A 23,673-nucleotide genomic window follows, 5' to 3' on the forward strand; every position below is an offset into this window, starting at 1 on the left:
CTGTCATAGCTATAAATTGACTTTAGGTTTGTCATTCAGGAGTCCTTAGATATTCACAGTAGGGTCTGTGTGAAGGAAAGGGGAGGATATCCGTGCTGTAGATCAAAAACTGATTCCACTGACTAAGGCTGATCTCAATTCCCAAGCTCTATGTTCTGCTGAACAAGAGTCACATTGTAAGAAACAGTGGAGCAGCTTGATTTACAGAGAGGTTAATGTTTTATGAATGCTGGGCTCACTTTGTCTTCGAGGCAATCTCTGTTTTGGGTAAGGCATGGATAAATGCCTATGCTTTTCTAAAATGGGGTGATTCAGGGCATGCTTCAGGAAACATTCCCAATTCCAGAGGAGGTGGCCCCTCCCAAACAGAGTGCCTGTTAGGTAGATGAGGTCAGTGGACTCTGAGAACCACTCTGGAATATGAGAAGTGCTCTGAGCCAGGGAAGAAGTACCTGCTCCTCCTACAAGGCCCAGCAGTATCAGTGACAGATTATGCTTTTGCAAAACTAGGTTTACAATATCACGAATAGTTTGCGGGTGGAGAACATTTCCACAGAACAGGAAGGATGATTTCTTCAGACAGGCAAAGGTAAGTGTGTCCTACAGGACCTGGACGCTAATGGGGGCCAGACTCTCCTCTCAGCTGCCCCGTGCTGTCAAGGGCACATATGCACACACCTCCCAACCTGGCACAGTCAGCGGTGGGAGCAGCTGAAGTGATGAGTCAAGATCCGCTTAGACATTATTTGGCATTCCCCCAAAGAATGGCATTTGGCATTCCCCAAAGAAGCAGAATCCGCAAGTTATTTTTGAGTGATCACTATTGTTTCTGAACATCCTTATCAAAGCCATCTTCTATTTGTTCCTGGGGCTGTTTAGGACTTTCCTTTAGGGCAGGGTTTCTCACCAACATTGTGGACCAGATCTTCTCTGGGGCTGGGGCTGCCCTGCGCACTGAAGGGTGTTAGCAACATGCCTTGCCTCTCTACACAGATGCCAGGACGCTCTCCCTCCCCTCCCACAGACACGACAACACAAAAATGTGTCCACACATTGCCAAATGCCATATCAGGGGCAAAAAGTCACCTGGGGGGGCTGCTTGAGAACCATTACTTTAGACAAACGTTCAGGGGCGCTCTGGCTTCAGGGCGAAAGCCGGGAAACAAGTTGGATCTAGCTCAGAGTCTGCGGTTGCAAAGCCTGTGGGTGGGGCAGACGTGCTTAGGCACACATGACTGCCCTCTCCTGGATGGCTGTGTCAATGCAGGCAAGATCCCCTCATCACATGACAGTTGCTTTGTCTCTATGGACTGGGCACTACAGCTACTATCATGGGTAGCTAACGGGTGTTAATGGGAAGTAGACTATGGGTAGATCCCAAGATATGACAGATCTCAGGGGATGGTGGTGGGAAGAGCACTGAATTGGGAGAAGGCTTGGTTCCAGGCTCAGCTTTGAAATGTGTGACAAGCAATGTGGGCCACAGCTCTCTGATGGTGAAGATGAGAGTAGGCAAGATGAACTTGGGACAGTGATTACTGGCTTGGGCTTGAGAGTCACACAGGCTGAGAGTCACATCTCTGCACTGTCCCCTGAGCAACCTCGGGCAAATAGTGGGACTTTTTTTGAAATCTGCTTCATCACTTGAAATCGAAGAATAGTAATACCTACTTCTCACACCCTTGGTGATCTCGTCCTGTCTTGTGGCTTTTAGTGCAATACACATAGCTGCTATGAGTTAAGTATAATAAACAGGTAAGGCTCTTAGAATAGTAAGTGCAATAGGGTCAGCTACAGTGAGTGCCACACAGGGTTAGCTATAAATGAGATATAGGTAGATAGAATTCCAATTCTGAAATTAACTTACACATTTATTGAGCATCTACTCCATGCTGGTATTATGCTGGACCTCAGCTATTAGGAGGAACAATAAATGATGCAAAAAAAATCAGAGAGAGGATACCATCTGAGTTACTATCAGAAACTTACATGCTCCCATATTGGTCCATTAATTTCCCCTTCTGCACAACTGTTTTATAAATTCCCCCTTCAACCTTCAAGAGCTTCCTTCCCATCCTCACTCTCAGCCAATGATCTTACCTCCTGTTTCACCGAGAAAACTGATGCAATCAGAAAACCTCTGCTAGTGCCGACCACCTCACACCTAACCTGCTATCAACACAGGTCCATAATCTGAGTCCTCTCCTAGAACGTGATATTAATAAATGGCCCATGATCCTATGGCCACACTTCACCAGATCCCATTCTTTCTCACCTGTGTGAACATAACTCTTCAATAATTTTCACCCTCTTCATCAAACTCTTTCTCGCTATTGAATCATTCTGAACTATCTCCCATCTTTAAGAAAAATCTACTGTGGACTCTTTCCTCTTCCAGCTTCCTCCTCATTTCCGTTCCTTTTAACAGTGAAATTCCTCAAGACTGTCTATACTTACTCTTTCCAATTCTTTTCCTCCCACTTTCTCTTCACCTACTCCAATCATGGTCATTCAGTGGTCAATCCTCAGTTCTTCCTTTAGCGGCAGCACTTGCCACACTGGACCACGCACATCTCTGTGAAACCCTTCACCTGCATTCCAGGGCCCCACACTCCACCCTTTCTCCTTCAGCCCACTGGTCACTCCCTTTCAGTCTTCTCTGTTTGTTCTCCCTCATCTCCCGGGCATCCTGAAGTGCCTCAAAGCACAGTCCTTGGATTTCTTCCCTTCTCTATCTACATTCATTCTAATCTCATGGTTTTAAATACTATTAATTTGTTCCCAAGTTCCTAAATGTGAATCCTAGCCAGGACCTCCTCCACTAACTTCAGACTCAGATAGCTAACTGCCTACTTGACATCTCCATCTGGTGGTCTAAAAGACATCTCAATTAAAGCAACTAAAAATTAATTTCTGATCTACCCCTAAAATGCTATACTCAAATTCTTGCCCCATATATCAGTTTATGGTAAAGTTATCTTCCAGTTGCTCAGGCCAAAATCCCTCAGAGTCCTCTCCAACTCCTCTTTCATGTAACCAGAAAATCCAATTTGCTCCACCTTCAAAATAGATGCAGAATCCAATATGTCACACCACTTCCACCATTATGACCTATTCCAAGCCACCATCCTCTTCTTACTGAATCACTGCTATTAAAATGTAGTCAGGTCAAGATTTTATTCTGCTTAAAATCCTGTAAAGACTTCCCAACTCAGGTTAGAAGCCAAAGTTCCTCCAAAGGCCAGAAAGGCCCCAGGATCTGACTGTGTGCACCCTGACTCCCCTCTGAACCAAGCTCTCCCTCACCCACTCTACTCTCGCTGAATAGGCTTCCCTTGCTGTACCCTAGAACTCTGGCCTCTTGTCAGCCCCTGTGCCTGGGATGTTTCCCCTTGCTTTAGATGGTCTTATGGCTCTGCACTCACCTACTTCAAATCTTTCTGCATCATCACCTTCTCAGTGAGGCACCCCCAATCGCCAAATTTAAAATGACACCCTGCTCCCTCATGCATTTTCTATTTGTCCTTTCTGCTTAATTTTTCTCCATGCCACTTATCAACTTTTAAAGTACTATAACATTGACTGACTTATTTTATTTAAGGCCTGTCTCCTTCTACCCTCCAAATTGGAAGAAAAGCTGTATCTCCATCATTTTTAATAGGGTCTGACACACAGTAAATATTCAATAAATATTTGTTGATTGAATGAATGAATGGATATATCTTCCTCAAGTAATATATTCTATTAAAGAGATTTGGAGACAATTTTCTAGAGATCTTCCTTTAGAGCATCAAAATAATCTGATATTCATAGTGCAGTTAGCTGTAAGTCTGGATATTATTAGCAAGCTTTAAAGCATTTCAAAAGACTAAGGTGATATAATGATTGCTATAGATGGCAGTTCCTTATGGAAGGCAGTCCAGCTGGTTGAGATAATTCCCCAAGGGAAGCAGGCCTAATTTGGAGGGGTTCTACTTTCTAGCACATTCTGTGCACTTGGCCTTGTCCAGCAAACTGGCCCAAGGGTCCTGCCAGCTCCAGCCTGCTGACATTCATCCTGCCTGTGTCTCCCACTGGCTTCAGCTTCTGCTCTGACAGCATGAGGATTAGGAAAAAAGAGAGGAAAGTCTCATTGACAGGCAGCCTGCAATATATGAGTTCTTCATGTATCCATCTCATTTCACAACCATGACACTGATGTGATGTTATTCCCTGGGTCAGCACCCCTAACTGAATCCATTCAGGTATGGAACTGAGCTAAGAGACACAGAAAGAAAAAGGCATGGTCCTGGCCCTCACGTGTTCTTCCTCTTGTGGGATGACAATACATCTTGCTTTATTGTTCATAGCATTTATCACTAAGGGATGCATATTTCCTTATTCACTGCCTGTCTGCCCACCCACTAGAATGTCAGGCCTGGAGAGCAGAACTGCTGTCTTGTTCACTGCTGTATCTCAAGTACCCAGGGCATGTAGTGTGACTCCAGGGCTGACAGGGCAGGCATGAGATAAATAGTTGTTGAAAGAATGAAGAATATAAAATGTGCAAGAAAAAAAATGGAGGAGAAATATCTATGTATGGCTGAGAAATTTGTAGGAGATTTTCCAAGAAGAAGAATACTCAAACCAATCTTGAAGAATGACTAGTTTGGGGAAGCAGTTTAGGGGGAGAGTTGGGGTGAGAGTTGGGCAGGTGAGGGGATTCTAGAGGAAGATTCCAGCAGGAGCAAAGGTATGCAGATGTGCATGGAGACTGCTTTCCTTTGCACCTGCCCAAAGGGACCAGGAACTTCTGAAATGCAGGAGCTGTTTCAACTCTCTCCTGTGCAACCTCCCTTTACTCTTTTCCTAGAACAAGACTGGGCCACTAGCAGGCTTTTGCAAAATAACTTCAATTATCTTCTAGATCTCTGATAACTTAAAAAAAAGACAATTTTCTTCTAAATTGTGTTATTGAATGTGCCAGAGAAAGCAAAGAATAAACTACAGAGCTGAAGGTACTAGACGTTCCTTGGTCAACATTAATTCCTAACATAAAAAATACATACGGTCCCTTATTTGCAAAGCAAAGCTCTTGTCTCATCTCAGCCTCCTAACATCCTTGTGGGGCAACCTTACATCAGTTTTCCATTGCAAAAATGGCAAAAAGGAAGCACAGAGGCAGAGCCAGCCTGGGTTCTAGGTCATTTGATGGGAAACTTATGGAAAACCCTCTGTCTGACCCTGCTGCCTCCTTTCCAAGCCCACCCCTTTGTGTATCCCAAGTACATGGTGTATTCTGTGTGCGGCCCTGTGATTAAATCTTCTAACTGCAGCACAGACTTTGAGGGAAGCCCTCTCCCTGCCAAAATCCAATAAGGGCCTCTTCTATTGTACAGACTCTGGAGCTTCCATACCACCTTAATGACCACTGGGGTGACCAGGTCATCTGAGCTCTTTCCAACCCACCAGATTACCAAGTTTACCACAGTTTTCACTTTTTCCTATTGGATTTTAGTAATTACTGTCATATTGCTGGTAACAGACAAATCCCAATGGACTACTAAATGTCATTGTTGGGTGGTGCAGGATGGGGGCTTGATATGACTTGCTGAAAAAAAATCCCCAAACGAGTCAGAATTTGTCAACTAGTTAAAAGAATGATTAACAGTCATTAGAAAAATAGCACATCTGGGCAAAAATGATCAACCCAAGTTCGCTCCTATCTTTCTTTTTTTTTTAATGCAGTAAAAAATAGTATTCATTCAACCATCTGACACAACTTAAGCAACTATTTGTGTGGCTCACGCCTATAATCCCAACACCTTGGGAGGCCAAAGCGGGTGGATTGCTTGAGCTCAGGATTTCTAGACCAGCCTGGGCAACATGGCAAAATCCTGTCTCTACAAAAAAATACAAAAATTAGCTAGCCATAGTGGCACGTGCAGCCCCAGCTACTGGGGAGCCCCAGCTACTGGGGAGGATCGCTTGAGCCTGGGAGGTTGATGCTACACTTGAGCCTGAGCAACAGATTGAGGCCCTGTCTCAAGAAAAACAAACAAACAAAACCCAACAAAAAACAAAACGCAAAAACAAACAAACAACTATTTATGTACTGAGGACGCCCACACACAAAACCGGGCGCTAACTGAAGAGTGTGTCTGTCCCCGCTGAAGCTGCCTGTGGGACGTGGAATGAGACAATCGGGCACTGTGCAGCGGGCTCGCCACTCGATCACCTGGCGCCTCTTCATAAGAGGTGAAAGCGGCTCAGAGTCCCTCTCAAGTGTTAGCTGAGGCATCTTCTGAAGATCAAAAAGTGATGCAGCTGCTGATCTGCCCAGCCCCAGAGCCAGGCTCTCTGGCACTGGTGAAAAGGCCTCTGAGAACAAAGGGGACCCTGTGCACCTGGGGGGGCCACAGGCAGGTGGAAGGAGGGGACGGGTGATTTGGTTTCTATGATGCCTGACCCCAGCGGGGTAGGGATGGGGGGTGGTGGCTCTGGGTAGCACCGTCTTTCCTGAAAAGCCTAAAATCGACCTGCTCATAGATGCCTCCCATAGGTACAGGGCACCCAGTTTCCTTTCCTACCCCTTTACTGTTCTCGCTGTTTGCTGCTTGCACTGACAGTGTATCGTCACACTTCACTGTGTGATCCTGAGAGGTGGCTGCAGAATGACACGCTACCTTCAGCCCTGAAAAATAACCTCCAGGTCTTTCTGCAGTGGAGGCTACTAAGCCCTGGGCCCAACCTAGGTCTAGGCAGGGACACAGGCTGGCAGTTAAGGGGCACAGTCTGGCAGTTCATGCCCAAGTCGGCCTTGGGGCTTGTTCCTTTCTGACTTCACTGGCCTGGGCTCTTCCCTTGACCTCTGTGGCCAGGTCCTCTCCTTGTGCTGTCTTGACCCCCACTGCATCCCCCTTTGCCTCTTTCTGTATTTTCTGACCTGGCAATCTCCAGCCTGCTCTCTAAGAAGCCCTCCCTGACTCGCAGCATGGGTTACAGCCTTGTTCTGGTGTTCCCGTAGCTCCCCAGATTTCTCTGATCATCACATCCATCAACCTTCGCTGTGATCACACATTTCATTGTTGGACCATCCTGCTTGACTGTAAGTACTGAGGGCAGAGAGTCGACCTCAATCCTGTTCCCTACCTCTCCCTAATGCCGTGCTCAGTGCCTCATCCCCACAGCGCCCACCAAATACTTCTGAATTAAATTAAAACCATTCCTGCTCCAAAACATCATGCGGTCTAACCATAGACACAGTTCCCCTTATCCAGATTCACAGCCAACTAGGGGCCCCTGGGCTGGGCTGGCTGCGCCTAAGGAGGTGGGAAGATGAGGGTCCTTCACTGGTCCTGAGCCATGTTTCCTAAGACCTCACTGTTTCTCTGGTGATTCTCTAGAGGCAAGGGTTCAAGCCCTACAGTGCTGCTGCCCAGGGCCACTGCCACCACCTCCATCACACCTCATCCCCAGCTGGCTCTAGCAGTCAACCTCCAGCCCCAGACACATTATGGGCACAGCCCACATCCACCAGCCAACTGCTGTGGTCCCTGATACAGCTTCATCCTGAGCAAACTTGAAGAGGCCTATTTTTTTTTTTTTTTTGAGACGGAGTCTCATTCTGTCGCCCAGGCTAGAGTGCAGTGGCGCGGTCTCAGCTCACTGCACCCTCCGCCTCCCAGGTTCACGCCATTCTCCTGCCTCAGCCTCCCGAGTAGCTGGGACTATAGGTGCCCGCCACCATGCCCGGCTAATTTTTTTGTATTTTTAGTAGAGATGGGGTTTCACCGTGTTAGCCAGGATGGTCTCGATCTCATGACCTCGTGATCCGCCCGCCTCGGCCTCCCAAAGTGCTGGGATTACAGGTGTGAGCCACTGCGCCTGGCCTAAAGAGGTCTATTTTTATTTCCTAGCTTTGGATCCCAGATGCAAGGGAGGTGTAAGGTAGTGGAAAGAGCGCAGGCTCCATTCCAAAGCTCTGGAGTCACAGCACATCATGCCTCCCAGCTGTATGACCTCCGGCACATGACTTCCTCAGAACCTCAATTTTCCTGCCTGTAACTTGAACATGACAATACCCACATCACACGGGGACTGTGATGCCTGGGGGACAGAACATAAGAAAGCATCCAGTACAGAGATTAGAATCTAGGACATTTTCAACAAAGGCTTGTTTCCCTTCATGCACCGGGGCCACTGCCCTCCCTTCTGACCAGGGCTGAGCCCACTTCAAGCTCACTAGAGGAAGACCATCCAATGCTGAGACTTCACTTGTCTCACGATATCTATTCTCCCCTCTTTTCTTGGTTATAGAACCTGTGATTTTTAAATGGTGCGTGGCTGCCCAAAATGAAACTACATTTCCTGGTGTCCCTTGCAGACAAGCGCTGCTATGTAACTGGGACCTGGCTGATGAGGTGTGGGTGGAAGCGCCACCTGTGACTTCTGGGAGGGGCATGCTTGCTTTCCTCCTTGCCACCCTTCTCAAGGTCGGAATAAGACATGACAGTGGGAGCCTGAGCAGCCTTTCACTATGAGGTGGAAGCAAGGGCAGAGGCTGCAGAAGAAGAAAGTGGGTGCCTGCGTCCTTGAGCTCTAGGGAACTAGGCTGGCATGGATCCTTTCCGTGTGGACTTCATCTGTGTGACAGAGAAATTACCTTACATCCTACTTTAGCCACTGTTGTTTTGAGTTTTCTTTCACTTCCAGACAAACCTCATTCTGACGGATTATACCCCTTTGACCAATGTTCCTCCCTGGGTAATTATCAGAAGTTCACTGCAGGCCTTCAGCGAGCTTCCAGGGAGCCCCCAGTAGAAGACTGCCCCTATGCCCCTCTGAAGGTGGAAACGTAGGCCTCCAAGGGCCGTGCCTTCCAGGGAGCCTGCTGACGATCTTGGCACTGTGGCTTCAGTTAGCTCCAGAGGAGAAGGAAGGGGACTGAGTTTACTAAAAATCTATTATATGGCAGCTGTTCTTACTTATATGACTGGAGCCAGTAAGGGACAAGATAAACTTGAGAAAACGTTAAGGAACTGCATCAGTCTTGCTGATTTGACATCAGCTGTGGTCCTTATCTGTCTGGCGACAGTGTCAGGAAGCCACTTACTCTTTTGTACTTGAATCCATGTGTACTGAATTTGGGCCTTAAGAAAATCAAATAGAGGAGTTAGAAAACATCTAGACAGTGCCACTCAAAGTGTGGTCCACAGACAAGCTGTCTGATCTCACATTGTTAGCGAGATAAAAAGCTTGTGCCAGAATGTCGATCAACTGCATCACTAAGCACATTGTTTCTCAGCTGACATTGTTTTTTCCACAGCAAGACTTTCTCAATGAAGGAAGCAATGGAATGACGTCCATTCTAGCTAAGCTCCTTATCTGGCTTCAGACTGCACTCTGAATAGTGCTGCTTTAGAATATGCTTGCCCTGTTATGGAGCTTTACAAAAACATATACTAGGTCCTACCCCAAACCACATGAATCAGAATCTCTGAGGCTGGGGCCCAGATTACTGTATTTTAATAAAGCACCAAAGCTGATTCTGAGGAATAGCCCTGGTGAAGAACCACTGTGTGGATATGAAAAAAGGATGGAGGAGAGAATCTTGTCTTTTCAGGACCAAGGCATGTGAACTATGAGTTTGCTTTAAATGTACACTGGCTCTGCTGGGCATAACACTTTTTTTTTTTTTTTTTTTTTTTTTTGAGACAGAGTCTTGCTCTGTCACCCAGGCTGGAGTGCAGTGGCGCGATTTCAGCTCACTGCAACCTCCACCTCCCAGGTTCAAGAAATTATCCTGCCTCAGCCTCCCCAGCAGTTGGGATTACAGGTGCACGCCACCACGCCCAGCTAATTTTTGTATTTTTAGTACAGACAGGGTTTCACCATGTTGGTCAGGCTGGTCTCAAACTCCTGACCTCATGATCTACCTGCCTTGGCCTACCAAAGTGCTGGGATTACAGGCATGAGCCACAGCGCCCAGCTGCATAACATATTTTTAATAGAGTCTTTCCTGGGTTCTTCTTTATCACCTACTGATTTGATAGGGGTTGGCAAATTACCTTGGATAAAATTTATACCTGGAGACATCTGGTAATATTCTTGCTGTTGGCCTTTCTTCATATTGTAGATTTTCCTAGAGCTTTCAGTCCTTACTGAATTTATTCTCTCATGAAACACAAACCCAGCTTCTTTAAAACCAATACAAAAGAGGTAAAAGAACTTCCCACTTTTCCCCATGACAGAGTCCCAAGCACCATCACTGCTGTCATCAGACACCTCTGGCTCAATGAGGGGTTAGGTGCCTACAGAAACAGGCCAGTGGTTCCAAAATGGTCTTCTGTGTATGACTCTAAGGTGATGGAACCCACACCCACTGTCCCTTACCTGCAGTTCCCAGGCTCAGCAGCACAGCCACCCAGAGGACCCAGAAGAAAATGAGGATGGCAAATGTCCACAGTGGCTGGAACAGCAGGAAGGGAGCACTGCTGATGGCTTTATTTGTGATTTGGAAAAGCTCAACTGTCAATTTTATTCTCTTTCTGAGAACAAAAATCAAGATGAGCAGCACTGCCTGGTGAGAAAGGGATTTAAGTAAATTACTTCCAAATAATGGAGAACTGGGTAGAGCTTAAAGCAAGCCCTACTATTATTATGACATCTCAGCAAACAGCTCTTTTAAGATTGTTACTCACTACTTTGTTATAATTTTACAGATGCATTCGCAAACACTAATTGAGCATCTAGTAAGTGCTGGCCCCTGGAATAGATCTTAATAGATGTAATAGCAAACAAGACACAGTTCCTCCGTAAAGGGCCTTGTAGTCTGCTCAGTGAAAAAGATAAAATGAGAATAAGGTCTTCTAATGTCAAGGAACTGTCTTATATCCTCCCCTCCACATCCCACAGAACCCAAGATATTGCAAAAGGCAAGGGAATATGAGTATAAGGCAAAACGACTCAAAGCCACGTTCTGTGCCTTCTTCTAGCTTTCCCATCCTGCATATAAACATTTACAAATCTCATATTAACGAAACAAACCATTCTGCACCACTCCATCCCCATCCAGCCACTGCTGTCTCTTACTGTTTTCATGGCCGAGCTTCTTGGCTTGTCTACACCCATCATCTGTATTTCCATACCCCAACTCGTTCTTCAACCACCCACAAACATCCAGACACCAACACTCTTTTGAAACGGCTCTCTCTGAAGTCACTTCATGTGACCTCCTGAATGTTAAATGCCATGGAAACATTCCATGTCTTGCTTGACTTCAGCATAGCATTAGATCCCTTGTCCACTCCTCTTTTCTCAAAACTTTTTCCTCCCTTGGCTTCCGTGATCTTTCTTTTAGCTCTCCTACTTCTTTAATTGCTGCTTCTTGAGATCTTCTGGGGGCATCTCCTATTCCTCTGTGCTTTCAGCATCTTTCCTAGATGCTGACAACCTCCAAATTAAAACCTCCAGCCTCACTTTCCTCTAGGTGCTGGAAGAATAAGCACATCAGTTATTGACAAGGCCATGGATGTCCTACAGTATGTCAAACTCAATTTATCCTGAGTCAAATTCATTATCTTCATACTAGAACCTCCTCTTCCCCCTGTATTCTTTATCTCCAGTGGCCCTAATTTTTCTGGACTTTCCAAGAGTAAGTTAGGTTCCCCTCTTGTGTGCTCCCATTTTATTCCACACTTACCCTATTGTACCATTTAACATATTCTATAAATGTTTTCTCGTCTGAATTTCCCATTAGATTAGGCTCCTAGAGAGCAGGGCCATTCTTATGGTCAAGGACTGGCAAAGTGCCCAGTGTAGTCTCAATCACCTCTGGTTCAGTTTCCTCAATACCTCTTATGCCATCCTTTCCTCTCTATTTCCACTGCTGATGCCACAGCTCAAGTCTCAGCCTCTTTCTTCTAGACTCCAATAACCTCATTAGCTTTCTGCATTCAACCTCCCTGGACAACTCCCCCCACCACCTCAATCCCTCCTCCACTCCACAGCTAAGGGGACCTTTGTAAAGCACAAAGACAAAGATGGTGTTTCTCGGCTCAAAATCCATCTACGGCGCCCCAGTGCCTCTGGAGAAAGATCAAACCTATCATCATTGCAGATCAGGACCTTCCTGACATGACCCTCCCTGCACCTGCATCTCAGGCTTCCATCAAGGGAACTTCCTGCAAGTCACACCTCTGCCCATGTGACCTCATGCATGCTGTGCCCTTGGCCTGAGATGCTCTTTCTCTTCCAGCTGTGCTGGAGCGTTTCTGCCCTCAACAGTCAAGTGGAGGAAAGACAGTCAGATGACAGTGGATAAACTGTGCAGAAGCTGCTCCAGGATCTGGGAGCACAGCCTCTTGACCACGCAGGGAGGGGTGTCAGGAGAGGCCCGGCGAGACACCCAGAGGAGACCCTTCAGTTGTAAAGGCTGAGGAGGAACTTCCATCTGGGCTTTTCTGAGGATGAGTGAACTAGCTCTTCTAGCAACTGGAAATTGGTAAGAACTCACAACAAATGAACAGGAGGTGAGCTGGGACTCAATTCTGCCTTCTAGAGTAGCCCCTGTGCAGAACTCATGGACCCAGGTGAAAACAGCCTCTCTGCTCACACGGCCTCTCCTCTCCCTAACCTTGCCCCGGCCCTGAGATCTGGGTGGCATAAATGGTGCAGTGCACAAACACAAAGGGAGCCCTGTGGAGTGTAGACGGAGGAACTGGACCATCCCCAGCCCCCAGCCCTGCTCCTCTTCCCCTGTGCCCAGCCTGGGGAATGGGGAAGCCCTTTCATCTCCAGCCTCCTTTGCAGACTCTGTTGAGTGTCTGGCCTGGTCCCTGCCTGAGGCGAGAGCAACCAGGTGCTTTACTTTATTGTACCCTTGCTCCCTGGCACATTTTATGTGAAGATCACAAACCCAAAACCTCACTGTGGAAAGGAGAAAATGTGAAAACTAACACATATGGGAATAGAAGGATTTCCTATGAGAGAATTTTGTTGGTGTGAGAATCTGCATTTGCTGCAAGATTCAACAGGCTTGTGGGAACCTCTGGCTGCAGCTGCTCCACAAAACAGTCAGTAACCAACACACCAGCAACAACAACTCTGGGTGACCCGAAGCCAGTGTGGGGCCCGCCCCAGGGCCTTGTGATTCGAGCCTTCCTAATGGCCCCTGGAGAAGGTCCTGAATGACATTTGGTTGCCAACCACCCACCACCAGTAACTAATACCTGCTCCCTCAATATTCTAAGTTGGCCTGTTTTCAACTAGAGAGTTCACTGAGGAGGCAGCAGGTTCTCTGAACACCAAAATAACCCAGTGGCCAGCGGGTTTGGAAACAAAGGGCTCTGTGTGCTAGAGGGCAGCGGAAGTTGAGCATACGCTGGCAAAGGGGAGCTGCACCTCACAAACAGGGAATGGGAACCGCTGTAAGCCTGCCTCCACCCACCCACCATGCCCACCTTGTAGCCCCTCGGGGTTGAGAACAGTGCAACAGCAAGGATAACACAGTAGTCTCTGGGAGGTGGCAGAAATGACTTGGGAAGAACTAAAACCTTTTTTTCTTATTTTTGGAGGGTTTTGAATTATCCCTGTACAGGTATCTCAAATCCCAAGAAGGCACATTCTGAATCAAAAGAAAAACAAATTCTAGTTGTTTTTGGCTAGAATTCAATGATTTGGATTTCAGAGTTCTGGCTGGCTACCTGACCTACTGCTAGAAGAGCATTTCTTACCGTGATGCCTGTAGATACGATAGCAAACCCCAGCACGCACTTCATATTTTCCCTTTCTGTGTCCAATTCTATGCTGAGATCATTGGTATAGTCATAATACAGCCACCATAAAACACCGCAGACAACTAGAAAAGAGAACAGTAGCAGAGCTCAGGGCACGCGCCATGAGATAACCTTTCCCCAGCACACAGAATCACACAGGAAGTCCAGCCACTGCCCACCAGCCGCGTGGCACTGCTCTGGCAGTGGGTCCCAAATACCCAGACCCTACAGGCAACTGCTGCCCTCTGGAGAAGCTGGGCAGAGCCAGGGCAACCCATAGAGGACCCACAAGTTCTGGGATGATGCTTGTTTTGGGATACCCAGGATGGTGACCCCAGAACACAGGCGCCTAACCCACAGGTTGGGTCTGGATGCGAGCAGGAGGAAAACCCCATGGACGGAATGGTGAGAGGGACAATGCCAGAGCTCACTGTCTAAATGTTTCAAGCAAGCTCTGCTGGTGATGACTTCTGTGGGAGCCTGGATGTTGGCTGCTCACCCACAAAACCGGGCAAATTTACATGGCCTGTGGGAATCATGAAGTCAGAAGCTCATTTGGAAGATGCCCTGACGCTGCACGTACTCCACATTTAGGTACAAAATACCACCTTATGCCATTATCCACAGTAACTATAGGAAGGTTGGAGTGGACAGGAAGAAACATCCCTCAGAAGTCATTGTGCCTGTCCTCCAACACAGGGCTACAGGGCTCTAAGTTGCTGAAGGCAGAGCTGATGACTCAGGGGAATGAAACACGACAATCACATCAGTTTTTGAAAATTAAAATATAGTCATCCGCTGCATGATGACATTTTGATCAACAATGGACTGCATATATGATGGTGGTCCGTGAGATTAATAATACTGTACTTTTCTGTGTTTAGATGTGTTTAGATACACAAATACTGACCATTCTGTTACAGCTGCCAACAGTATTCTGTACAGTAGCATGCTGCGCAGGTTCGTAGCCTAGGAGTAATAGGTTATACTATGTGCCTGGGTGTGTAGTAGGCTCTACCATCTAGGTTTGTGTAAGTGCACTCCATGATGTTCACACAATGAGGAAATTGCTGAGTGATGCATTTCTCAGAACACATCCCTTCCTGTCATTAAGTGACATCTGACTGTACCCCACACCAGTTGGTAAATGGCTGCTGCCTTGAGCCTCCTGCGTGCCCTTGTCCCTTGGACCTCTTTCCCAACAACTGCTGGTGAGATCCACAATCCAGCAACCAGGAGGGAAATATGGGCACAGTACAGGGTCTCCAGGACTCTGCTTCCATGCAGGCCTGTGTGTCTTCCGGCTGGTCAGAGCCTTTGCATGACAACTGTGGGCACCCATGTGCCAATGGGTGAGGTGCGCGTTCAGAAGAAATCCTTTAAAATGCTCCCAGTGGGTACTGTGATTCTCTTTTAACGTCATGGATACAGGATCACGCTATTGGAAAGCTCATCTCAGGGGCAGCATAGCATAGCAGAAGAAACAACAGATTTGGCTGGATGTGGTGACTCATGCCTGTAATCCCAGCACTTTGGGAGGCAAAGGTGGGCAGATCGCTTGAGCTCAGGAGTTGGAGACCAGCCTGGGCAACATGGCAAAACCCCATCTCTACAAAAAATACAAAAATTAGCTGGGTGTAGTGGCATGTGCCTGTAGTCCCAGCTACTTGGAGGGCTGAGACAGGGGGATCGCTTGAGCCCAGGACGTTGAGGCTATAGTGAGCTGCGTTCGCGCCACTGCACTCCAGCCTGGGCAACAAAGTGAGAGCCTGCCTCAAAAAAAAAAAAAAAAAAAAAAAAAAAAAGAAGAAAAAAGAAAAAGAAAAGAAAAGAAAAAAAAAAGATTGGTCATTAACTTTGCACTGTCTGTGAGACACAGCAACTTCCATCGTCCTCCCTGAGGCCAAGTTTTCTCATTTGTAAAGTGACGGGGCTAGGTACTCTTTAAGACTCCATGTAGCTAGCTTAAAAATGCCAACTTTTAAGTTCTATACTTAATGGAAAGGTTTTTCATTTAATCGAAAAGAAATCAGTCAAGTAGAGAAATACTTACACAACAATCCCAAAATAACCAATGAAATGAAAATGTGAACCAGAAGGGTGGTGATGAATCTGAAGGTAAACATCATGGCCAAAGACAAGGCTGAAAAATTAAGCAAAACACATTAACCTCAATAGCAACAAAGGGTAGGGGAGATGATGGTAGCACTGCGATGACAAAACCCTCCAGAACAGTGACGGCTGAGGATAGTATTCAATCTCTAAATATCTTGGGATATCTACTAAACACTAAATAAAAATAACAAGGTATACGTGGGGCAGTCTCTGATGCACCATTCAATCAAGTGTGGTAAGCCTGTCTCTGAAAGTCCTAGTATTCTTCTCAAAAATAAAAAAAATTTGGCCGGGCATGGTGGCTCACGCCTATAATCCCAGCACTTTGGGAGGCTGAGGCGGGTGGATCACCTGAGGTCAGGAGTTCGAGAACAGCCTGGCCAACCTGGCAAAACCCCATCTCTACTAAAAATACAAAAATTAGCCGGGCATGGTGGCAGGCACCTGTAATCCCAGCTACTCGGGAGGCCGAGGCACAAGAATCACTTGAACCCGGGTCGCAGAGGTTGGCAGTGAGCTGAGATTGTGGCACTGTACTCCAGCCTGGGCAACAGAGCAAGACTCTGTCTCAGTAAAAAAAAAGAAAGAAAGAAAAATTTTTTTAATAGCAATATTATTCTCAAATGCCCAAATCTTTTTTTCTTACAAGTCCAAATGAACCATTTAAAATTCTTATCACACTTAAATCTTTTGACTTCACACTGGGCTTATGTAAAGTTCTAACTTTACATGTTCTAAGGTACTCTTATTAAATATGAAAGATTAATAATGTCTTTAAAATGAAGAATTTAAGATCCTAACCATGAAATAAGCTGTATGTACTTTTTTCGACATAGGAAATCAGGATTGCATCTAGATCAGAGTTACGTTTAGTAAGGTGGGTTTTGGGATCACACAGATCTGGGTTTGAGTCTTAGTTCTGCCACCTCTTCTCCTAGGTGTGCAACACTGGCCAAGTCCTAAACCTCTCTAAGCCTCAGTTTCATCTCCTATGAATGGTACTGGGATTCTGATGAGGTTTTAATGAGTGAAGAATAAGTACAATGCCTGGCACATGGTAAATGCTCAGTAAACGACAGCTGTTAATACCATTATGACTCTAATAAGTACATGACAATGTCCTTGCAGGGACATTAGGTCATTATATAAGATATCAGGAATAACCTGAGGTTTTTTTGTTATATATTGTAACCAAGCCAGTATTTGGGAGTCAAAGCATCTTGTTTGAGTCAATTGAAGTCATTTTTAGCCTAAGTAAGAAGTCTGAAAGTCATAATAGTGACTAGTTAAATATCCCCAAGCATTCAGGAATTAGGAACCTTTTAGTAATGAAATTGTGGAAAACTCAATTTGTTAACTGTTAGAAATATGTTAACCTCTGACCAAAGAGTTTCTCTCTACCAAGAGGTTTGCGGGCTGCCACTGGAAAGCGAGGAGACAATAGGCTCTTACCACTGTCTAAAGGGGCAGAGTGTATTAACCTGTTCGAAGAGAAAGTTGGCTCTTGATTTCAGCCAACTGAAACATAGAAAATGGGAACTCAGAAGGTCAAGAGTGGGTAGCTGCTTCCAGAAATGCCCAGAGAAGGCTCAAGGCCTTGACCTGTCTATAACCCAAAGCAGGTATGTCCCTTAGGGGATCAGGATACAGCAGGCCCTTGCAGTCTGACTCCATTTAACATGGATGCACACATGTCCTTGCCCTGCTCACCAAGCAGCTTTCTGATCTGGCTAACGTACAGGTGGAGGCATGTTTGGCCAGAAGACATGGTTTCTGGTTACCCTGACAGTTGTATTTTTCATGTCCCATCCACAAATTGGCAATCTGCTTTATATACCCATCCCCAGTGAGGAACAGACACTAGGACATGGTCAGTATATCAAGGCAACCCTACCCACTGAGGCTTTCTGCCAGAGGGCCAGCTGTTCCTCTATTCTTATTGCCCCCATCCCACTTAAATCTGAAACACCGAAAATATCTATTAAAAAATACAGAGTTTTATATTTAAAACAAGAGGCTAATTTTCATTGTACAACATATATAAAAGTGCTAGGAACTTTGGCATTCCATAAACAACTACTAAAATTAACTTAACTGAGAATTACCTAATGCGAGGATACACAGGCCAAGGATTGTATCTCTTCCCGACATGACTCCACTTAGAATTCGGTGGAGGGTGTCAACATCATTTATCAAAACAGATGCAAATAGGGAGTAGCACTCAGGTGTTTGAGGGACACATCGGTTAAATAAGGGAAATGACTTGCTAAAAATAGAAAAAAAAGATGGCAAAAATGTTTATTTAACATTTATCTTTAAAAGATGTCTATTTAACATTCTCAATAACCAAAAAAGCTTAAGAACTATAGTAATAGAGAGGGGTCTAGCATGCCATTTGCAGAGCACACCTTAGAAAGCCAGGCAAGTATGCTCTGCTACATCGATTAGTCGACGTTCTGAAAAGGAAGTTGATTATGGGAACTCACAGAAACCAAAAACCTAAACTTGGGGAGCAACATTTTTAAAAATAAAAATTGCACATATTTAAGGTGTACAATGTGATGTTTTGATATATATAAACTATGTGAAATGATTGCTACAGTTAAGCTAATGAACGCATCCATAAATTCCCATAGTTATCATATTTTGAGAACACTGGAGATCTGTTGTATCAAATTTCAAATATACAATACAGTATTATGAACTATAGTCACCATGTTCTACTTTATATATCTAGAATTTATTCATCCTATGTAACAGAAACTTGTATTCTTTGACCAATATCTCTCATTTCCCCTGCCCGTATCCCTGATAACCACAATTCTATTCTCTGTTTCCATGAATTTGACTTTTTTAGATTCCACATACAAGTGGGATCATGCATGGGATTTGCCCTTACGTGCCTGGTTTATTTCACTTAACATAATATCCTCTGGTTCATCCATGTTGTTGCAAATAGCAGGATCTCTTCTTTTTTTAAGACTAAATACTACTCTGTGGTACGTGTACATATACTATGTTTTATTTATGGGGAACCACTTTTTTTTTTTTTTTTTTTTTTTGAGACAGGTTCTGGTTCTGTCACCCAGGCTGGAGTACAGTGGCTTGATCATGGGCCACTGCAACCTCCACCTCCAGGTCTCAAGCTATTCTCCCACCTCAGCCTCCTGGGTAGCTGAGACTACAGGCACGTGTCACCACGCCCAGCTAATGTTTGCGTTTTTTGTAGAGACAGAGTTTCACCATGTTGCCCACGCTGGGCAACATGAGCTCAAGCGATCCACCCGCCTTGATGTCTCAAAGTATTGGGATTACAGGCATGAGCCACTGTGCCCAGTGGGAACCACATTTTTCACTCTCCTGTCTTAGCCCTTCTTAGACACAAACTACCAACTCCAACAAAAGAATTTTATTTCTGTAAGGAACTATTAGGGATGTGAACTGGATGAGACAGAAGCTGTGTTAAGACACTATTAGCTTAGTTCCGTCCTGTTTAGGAAGGCATATGAGGCTTGAGAGCGTGGCTATGAACAGTGGGTGCTCAATAAATGGAGAGTAAATGTATGATTGATGCTGCAGTTGATAACTGCCTTGGTTATCAACCAGATGAGAAAGTTGACCTTTTTTTAGCCCCTTCCTGAAATGTAAAAAAGCCTAGAAATATGCATTCTAATGAATCTTCATGAGGCCACTGATACCTTCACAGGGTCCTGTTCTTCTTTCTTTCCATGAACCCCAAATGGTGGAAATAATCCCAACCAAAGACGTGTCAAATTATCTTAAAAGCTGCTCAAAACCCAATCACCAATCATTTTGTGCAAGGTATAAGAATGAAACAAAGGAGAACCCAAATGTTAAAAGATTTCATTGCCCTGAAGAAAAGAAATGACTTCCCAAGCTTCTAATGAAGCACAACATAGAACACGTGGAAGAATCTTTCTCCAGAAGTCTCAATATTACAGAAACAGTTCCTGAGTCACTGGATAGTGGTTCAAGAGAAGAGTAACACAAATGGTATTTTTTGTAATTACATTTTTGAAGGGGTAATACATTCACATGGCTTAAATTCCAAAAGGCACAAGAGACCAAACAGCAAGAAATTGCCTTTCCTTGTCCCTGAGCTACTGAGTACATTTCCTCACAGGCACCCATGATTTTTGGTTTCTTGCAAACCATTCTAGAGACTTTTATTAGCATATGTAAATATCATAGGAAGTTTAAATGGAATTTGCGGCTGAGCTCAAAGATAATAAAAATTCTACTCCAAAATGAGACCCCAGACTCCCCCATTCAGGGCATGCCAAGAGAGGTGGAAGAAAAGTGGTTAGATTATTCTCAAACCCACATCCACGCTGAGAGCATAAAAGAGTTGGAAGTTGATAAGCAGAGCATTTTTAAAAGTAAACTTTAAATTTCTGAATGATTTTAGAGTTACAAAAAAATTGTAACGATGGTAGAGGGTTCCTCTGTGTATCCTTCACTCACATTCCCCTAACGTAAACGTCTTACATAACCACAGTATATTTGTGAAAATTAAGATTTAACATTGTCACTAAACTACTAACTAAACTACAGCCTTTATTTGGATTTCACCATAACATCCTTTTTCTATTCCAGGATCTAATTCAGGATAGCACATGGTATTTAATTGTCATGTCTCCTCTGTGGTCATGACAGTTTGTGTTTTTGTAGAGACAGAGTCTTGCTATGTTGCCCAAACTGGTCTTGAACCCCTGAGCTCAAGCCATCCTCCCACCTCTGCCTCTCAAAGTGTTGGGATTACAGGTGTGAGCCACTGTGCCTGGCCTGTGACAAGTTTCTTAGTTTTTCCTTGTTTCTCGTGACCTTGACATTTCTGAAGATTCATAGTCAGGTATTTTGTAAAATGTCCCTTAATTTGTAGAATTTCTCTCATGTTTCCTCATGATTAGACTACAGTCAACAGGTTTTTGGGAGCGCACCACAGAGGTGAAGTGCCTTTCTCATAGAATCCTATCAAGGAACATGACAACACTGGTGAAGTTGACTTTGATCACCTGGTTAAGGTGGTACCTGCCGGGTTTCTCCATGTAAAGTTGTTATTTTTCTCTTTTCCCTCTCTATCCTTGGAAATGAGTCACTAAGCCTAGCCCACTCTCAAAGGGAGGGAAATTTCACCTCTTGGAGGAAGAAGTAAAGATTTATCCCTTTCACCGGGAGCAGTGGCTCATGCCTGTAATCCTAGCACTTTGGGAGGATGAGGCAAGTAGATCACTTGAGGTCAGGAGTTTGAGACCACCCTGACCAACATGGTGAAACCTCATCTCTATTAAAAATACAAAAATTAGCCGGGTGTGGTGGTGTGTGCCTGTAATCCCAGCTACTCGGGAGGCTGAGGCAGGAGAATTGCTTGAACCTGGGAGGCACAGGTTGCAGTGAGCCGAGATCGTGCCACTGCACTCCAGCCTGGGCAACAGCGTGAGACTGTTTCAAAAAAAAAAAAGAAAAAAAGTATTTATCCCTTCTCCCCATTTATTTATTTATTCAATTATTTATTTATATCAGTATGGCCTCATCAACATTTATTCTTTTCTTTGGGTTATAATCTTAATTGTGTTATTCAATCTATTCCAGCTTTGGCCACTATGAGGCATCTGTGTCCTTTTGACAAGACCCATTCTTTTTTCTTTCTTGAGCACTTCCTTACTTTCTGATGCTACAGGATGATGATACCAGACGTAGCTGGTATTTTCCTTATCCAAGTCCTAGAACCTGCCATTTCTCCAAAGAACCCTTGAAGATCGATGATTAGAAACCATGATCTGGGTATTGGGTATGGTGGGGTATTACTGATTCTAGGCCTTATAATCGATTCTCGTATGTAATTTCAGAATTGCTAACCATTATACTGTATTGTTTAGGGAATTTTTAAAAAATGAAAAAAACAATTGTTAACCAGTAGCTATGTGATAAACAAATGTACTATCTGGAGTACAGTGTTTATGTACAGTTCCTTTTGTCTTTAGCTTACAGTATCTAGTCACAAAGCTGTTTTCCAAAGTTACTCACATCAGCTCCTTATTAGTAATTTAATTTGTCACCCTCTACACTCTATCCTAAGATCCTGACATCTTGATTTTAATTTTTATTTGCATATAGTAAAATCTACTCTGCACAGGTGATGACAAGTACAGAGAATCATTAGAAGAGTAATTTTTGAAGAGTTGAAAATTTTTTTTTTACTAGACTTGTCATGTGACTCCATCCCCACTCCCAAGGGGAAGAGGGTGAAGGGTACTATTCCTAAGTCAGATGAGAAGGGTTTCATGGAAAACTCAGAGCGCTTAGGGAATCCCCTGGCTTAAGGTCTGAGCCACTCCAAGAAATCTGGAGGGTGAGCGGCTTTAACAGCAGAGCAGAGAGCTACAACTGGGGAGTTAAGAGCCCTCAGGGCATCTGTCAGGGCAAAGGGTGCAGAGGGCTTCCTGGGGTCTAGTTGTGGGCTGCATGTGCACAAGTCCCAGTGATGGGGTGCCACTGATCGTGTCTAAGACAGCCCTGTAGAAGGCTGTGGGGACCCTGGCAGAAGGAGCTGGAAGTGGCTGCTCTCTGAGGTAGCTAATTAATGCCTCAGGACTGAGGAAAGCCTCTCACATGACCAGCCAGAGCACAGATGCATTAGACTACATGAAAGGCACTGCAGCTGAAAGAGCCCCAAACAACCCAAAACATGCCCATGAGGGAAAGAGCTGGCCGGGACATCTCCCAAGCCCAGAGAATGCTGGTGCTAGTATCAGACAAGTAAATGTGTTCCTGCTACTCTTTTCTTCCTTCACTTTTGCTGCACCAGCCCCTTAGACAAAACCTGTTTGAGCAAGCTGGGAGAGGAGGGGAGGAATAAACAGAGGAGAAGAGCAGCTGACTACAGCCTCCTTCCTGGACTGTGGCCTTCCCACTTGCTCCTGGGCCAAGTGTGCAGGGGGCAGAAGTTTGAACCTCCAATCAAGTGAGAAGTTTATCACATTGGGCTGAATATTTTTTAATTTTTTAAAAAAATGTTGAGACAGGGTCTTGCTCTGTCACCAAGGCTGGAGTGCAGTGGCATGATCACAGCTCACTACAACCTCAAACTCCTGGGCTCAAGAGTTCCTCCCATCTCAGCTTCAGCTAGGACTACAGGCATGTTCCACTATGCCAATCTAATTTTTAAATTTTTTGCAGAGACATGGTCTCGTTATGTTGTCCAGGCTGGTCTTGAACTCCTGGCCTCAAACAATCCTACAGCCCTGGCCTCCCAAAATGTTGGGATTGCAGGCATGAGCCACTGTGCCTGGTCTGGGATGAACATTTTAATTATTGAATTGAAAGTGTCTGTTATAACTTAAAGTGACTCAGTATGTATTACCTAAAAGTTACCAGAGAAGCCTTGGGAATTGCCTGTGTTTTTATTTAGGGGCAGAAAAAACTAGTCCCACTGAATAAATTTAAAGAGACAGAGAAAGACAAAAATTAAATCGCTTTCTGACCACATCCTGTAAGTCATGCTTGATGTAATGGTTATACAAGCAAATATATACCTAAATGTATATATTTATAGGTTTATATACACGTATATTTCCACTTTTTATGCAAAAGACAGTATACTGCACACTGTTCTATTATTTGCTTTTTTTTTTAAACTTAATACACTTCAGAATGTAAGGAATTCCTCTTATTTTTACTGAGGCAAAATTTATATACAATGAAATGCACTGATCTTAAACATAAAATTAGAGACTTTGATAAACATATACATCTATGCAACTACCACTCCTTTTGAGAT

At 44.7% G+C, this 23,673-nt stretch overlaps 1 protein-coding gene across 9 annotated transcripts in view; it reads right to left on the bottom strand.

Annotated features, from left to right (window-relative positions):
* The window catches only part of SLC44A3 (solute carrier family 44 member 3), an 88,122-nt gene that overhangs the window by 41,163 nt on the left and 23,286 nt on the right, over window positions 1-23,673 (bottom strand). For all 9 annotated transcript variants that reach the window (XM_024245701.3, XM_024245703.3, XM_024245705.3 and 6 more), the window contains exons 6-9: window positions 17,978-18,138; window positions 15,811-15,900; window positions 13,716-13,840; window positions 10,375-10,561 (exon numbers count right to left, since the gene is read on the bottom strand). In XM_024245701.3, coding sequence (XP_024101469.2) covers window positions 10,375-10,561; window positions 13,716-13,840; window positions 15,811-15,900; window positions 17,978-18,138 — 563 coding nt within the window. The remainder of the gene's footprint in view (window positions 1-10,374; window positions 10,562-13,715; window positions 13,841-15,810; window positions 15,901-17,977; window positions 18,139-23,673) is intronic.

Source organism: Pongo abelii, chromosome 1, assembly GCF_028885655.2.
Source record: "Pongo abelii isolate AG06213 chromosome 1, NHGRI_mPonAbe1-v2.0_pri, whole genome shotgun sequence".
Classification (NCBI taxonomy): Eukaryota; Metazoa; Chordata; class Mammalia; order Primates; family Hominidae; genus Pongo; species Pongo abelii.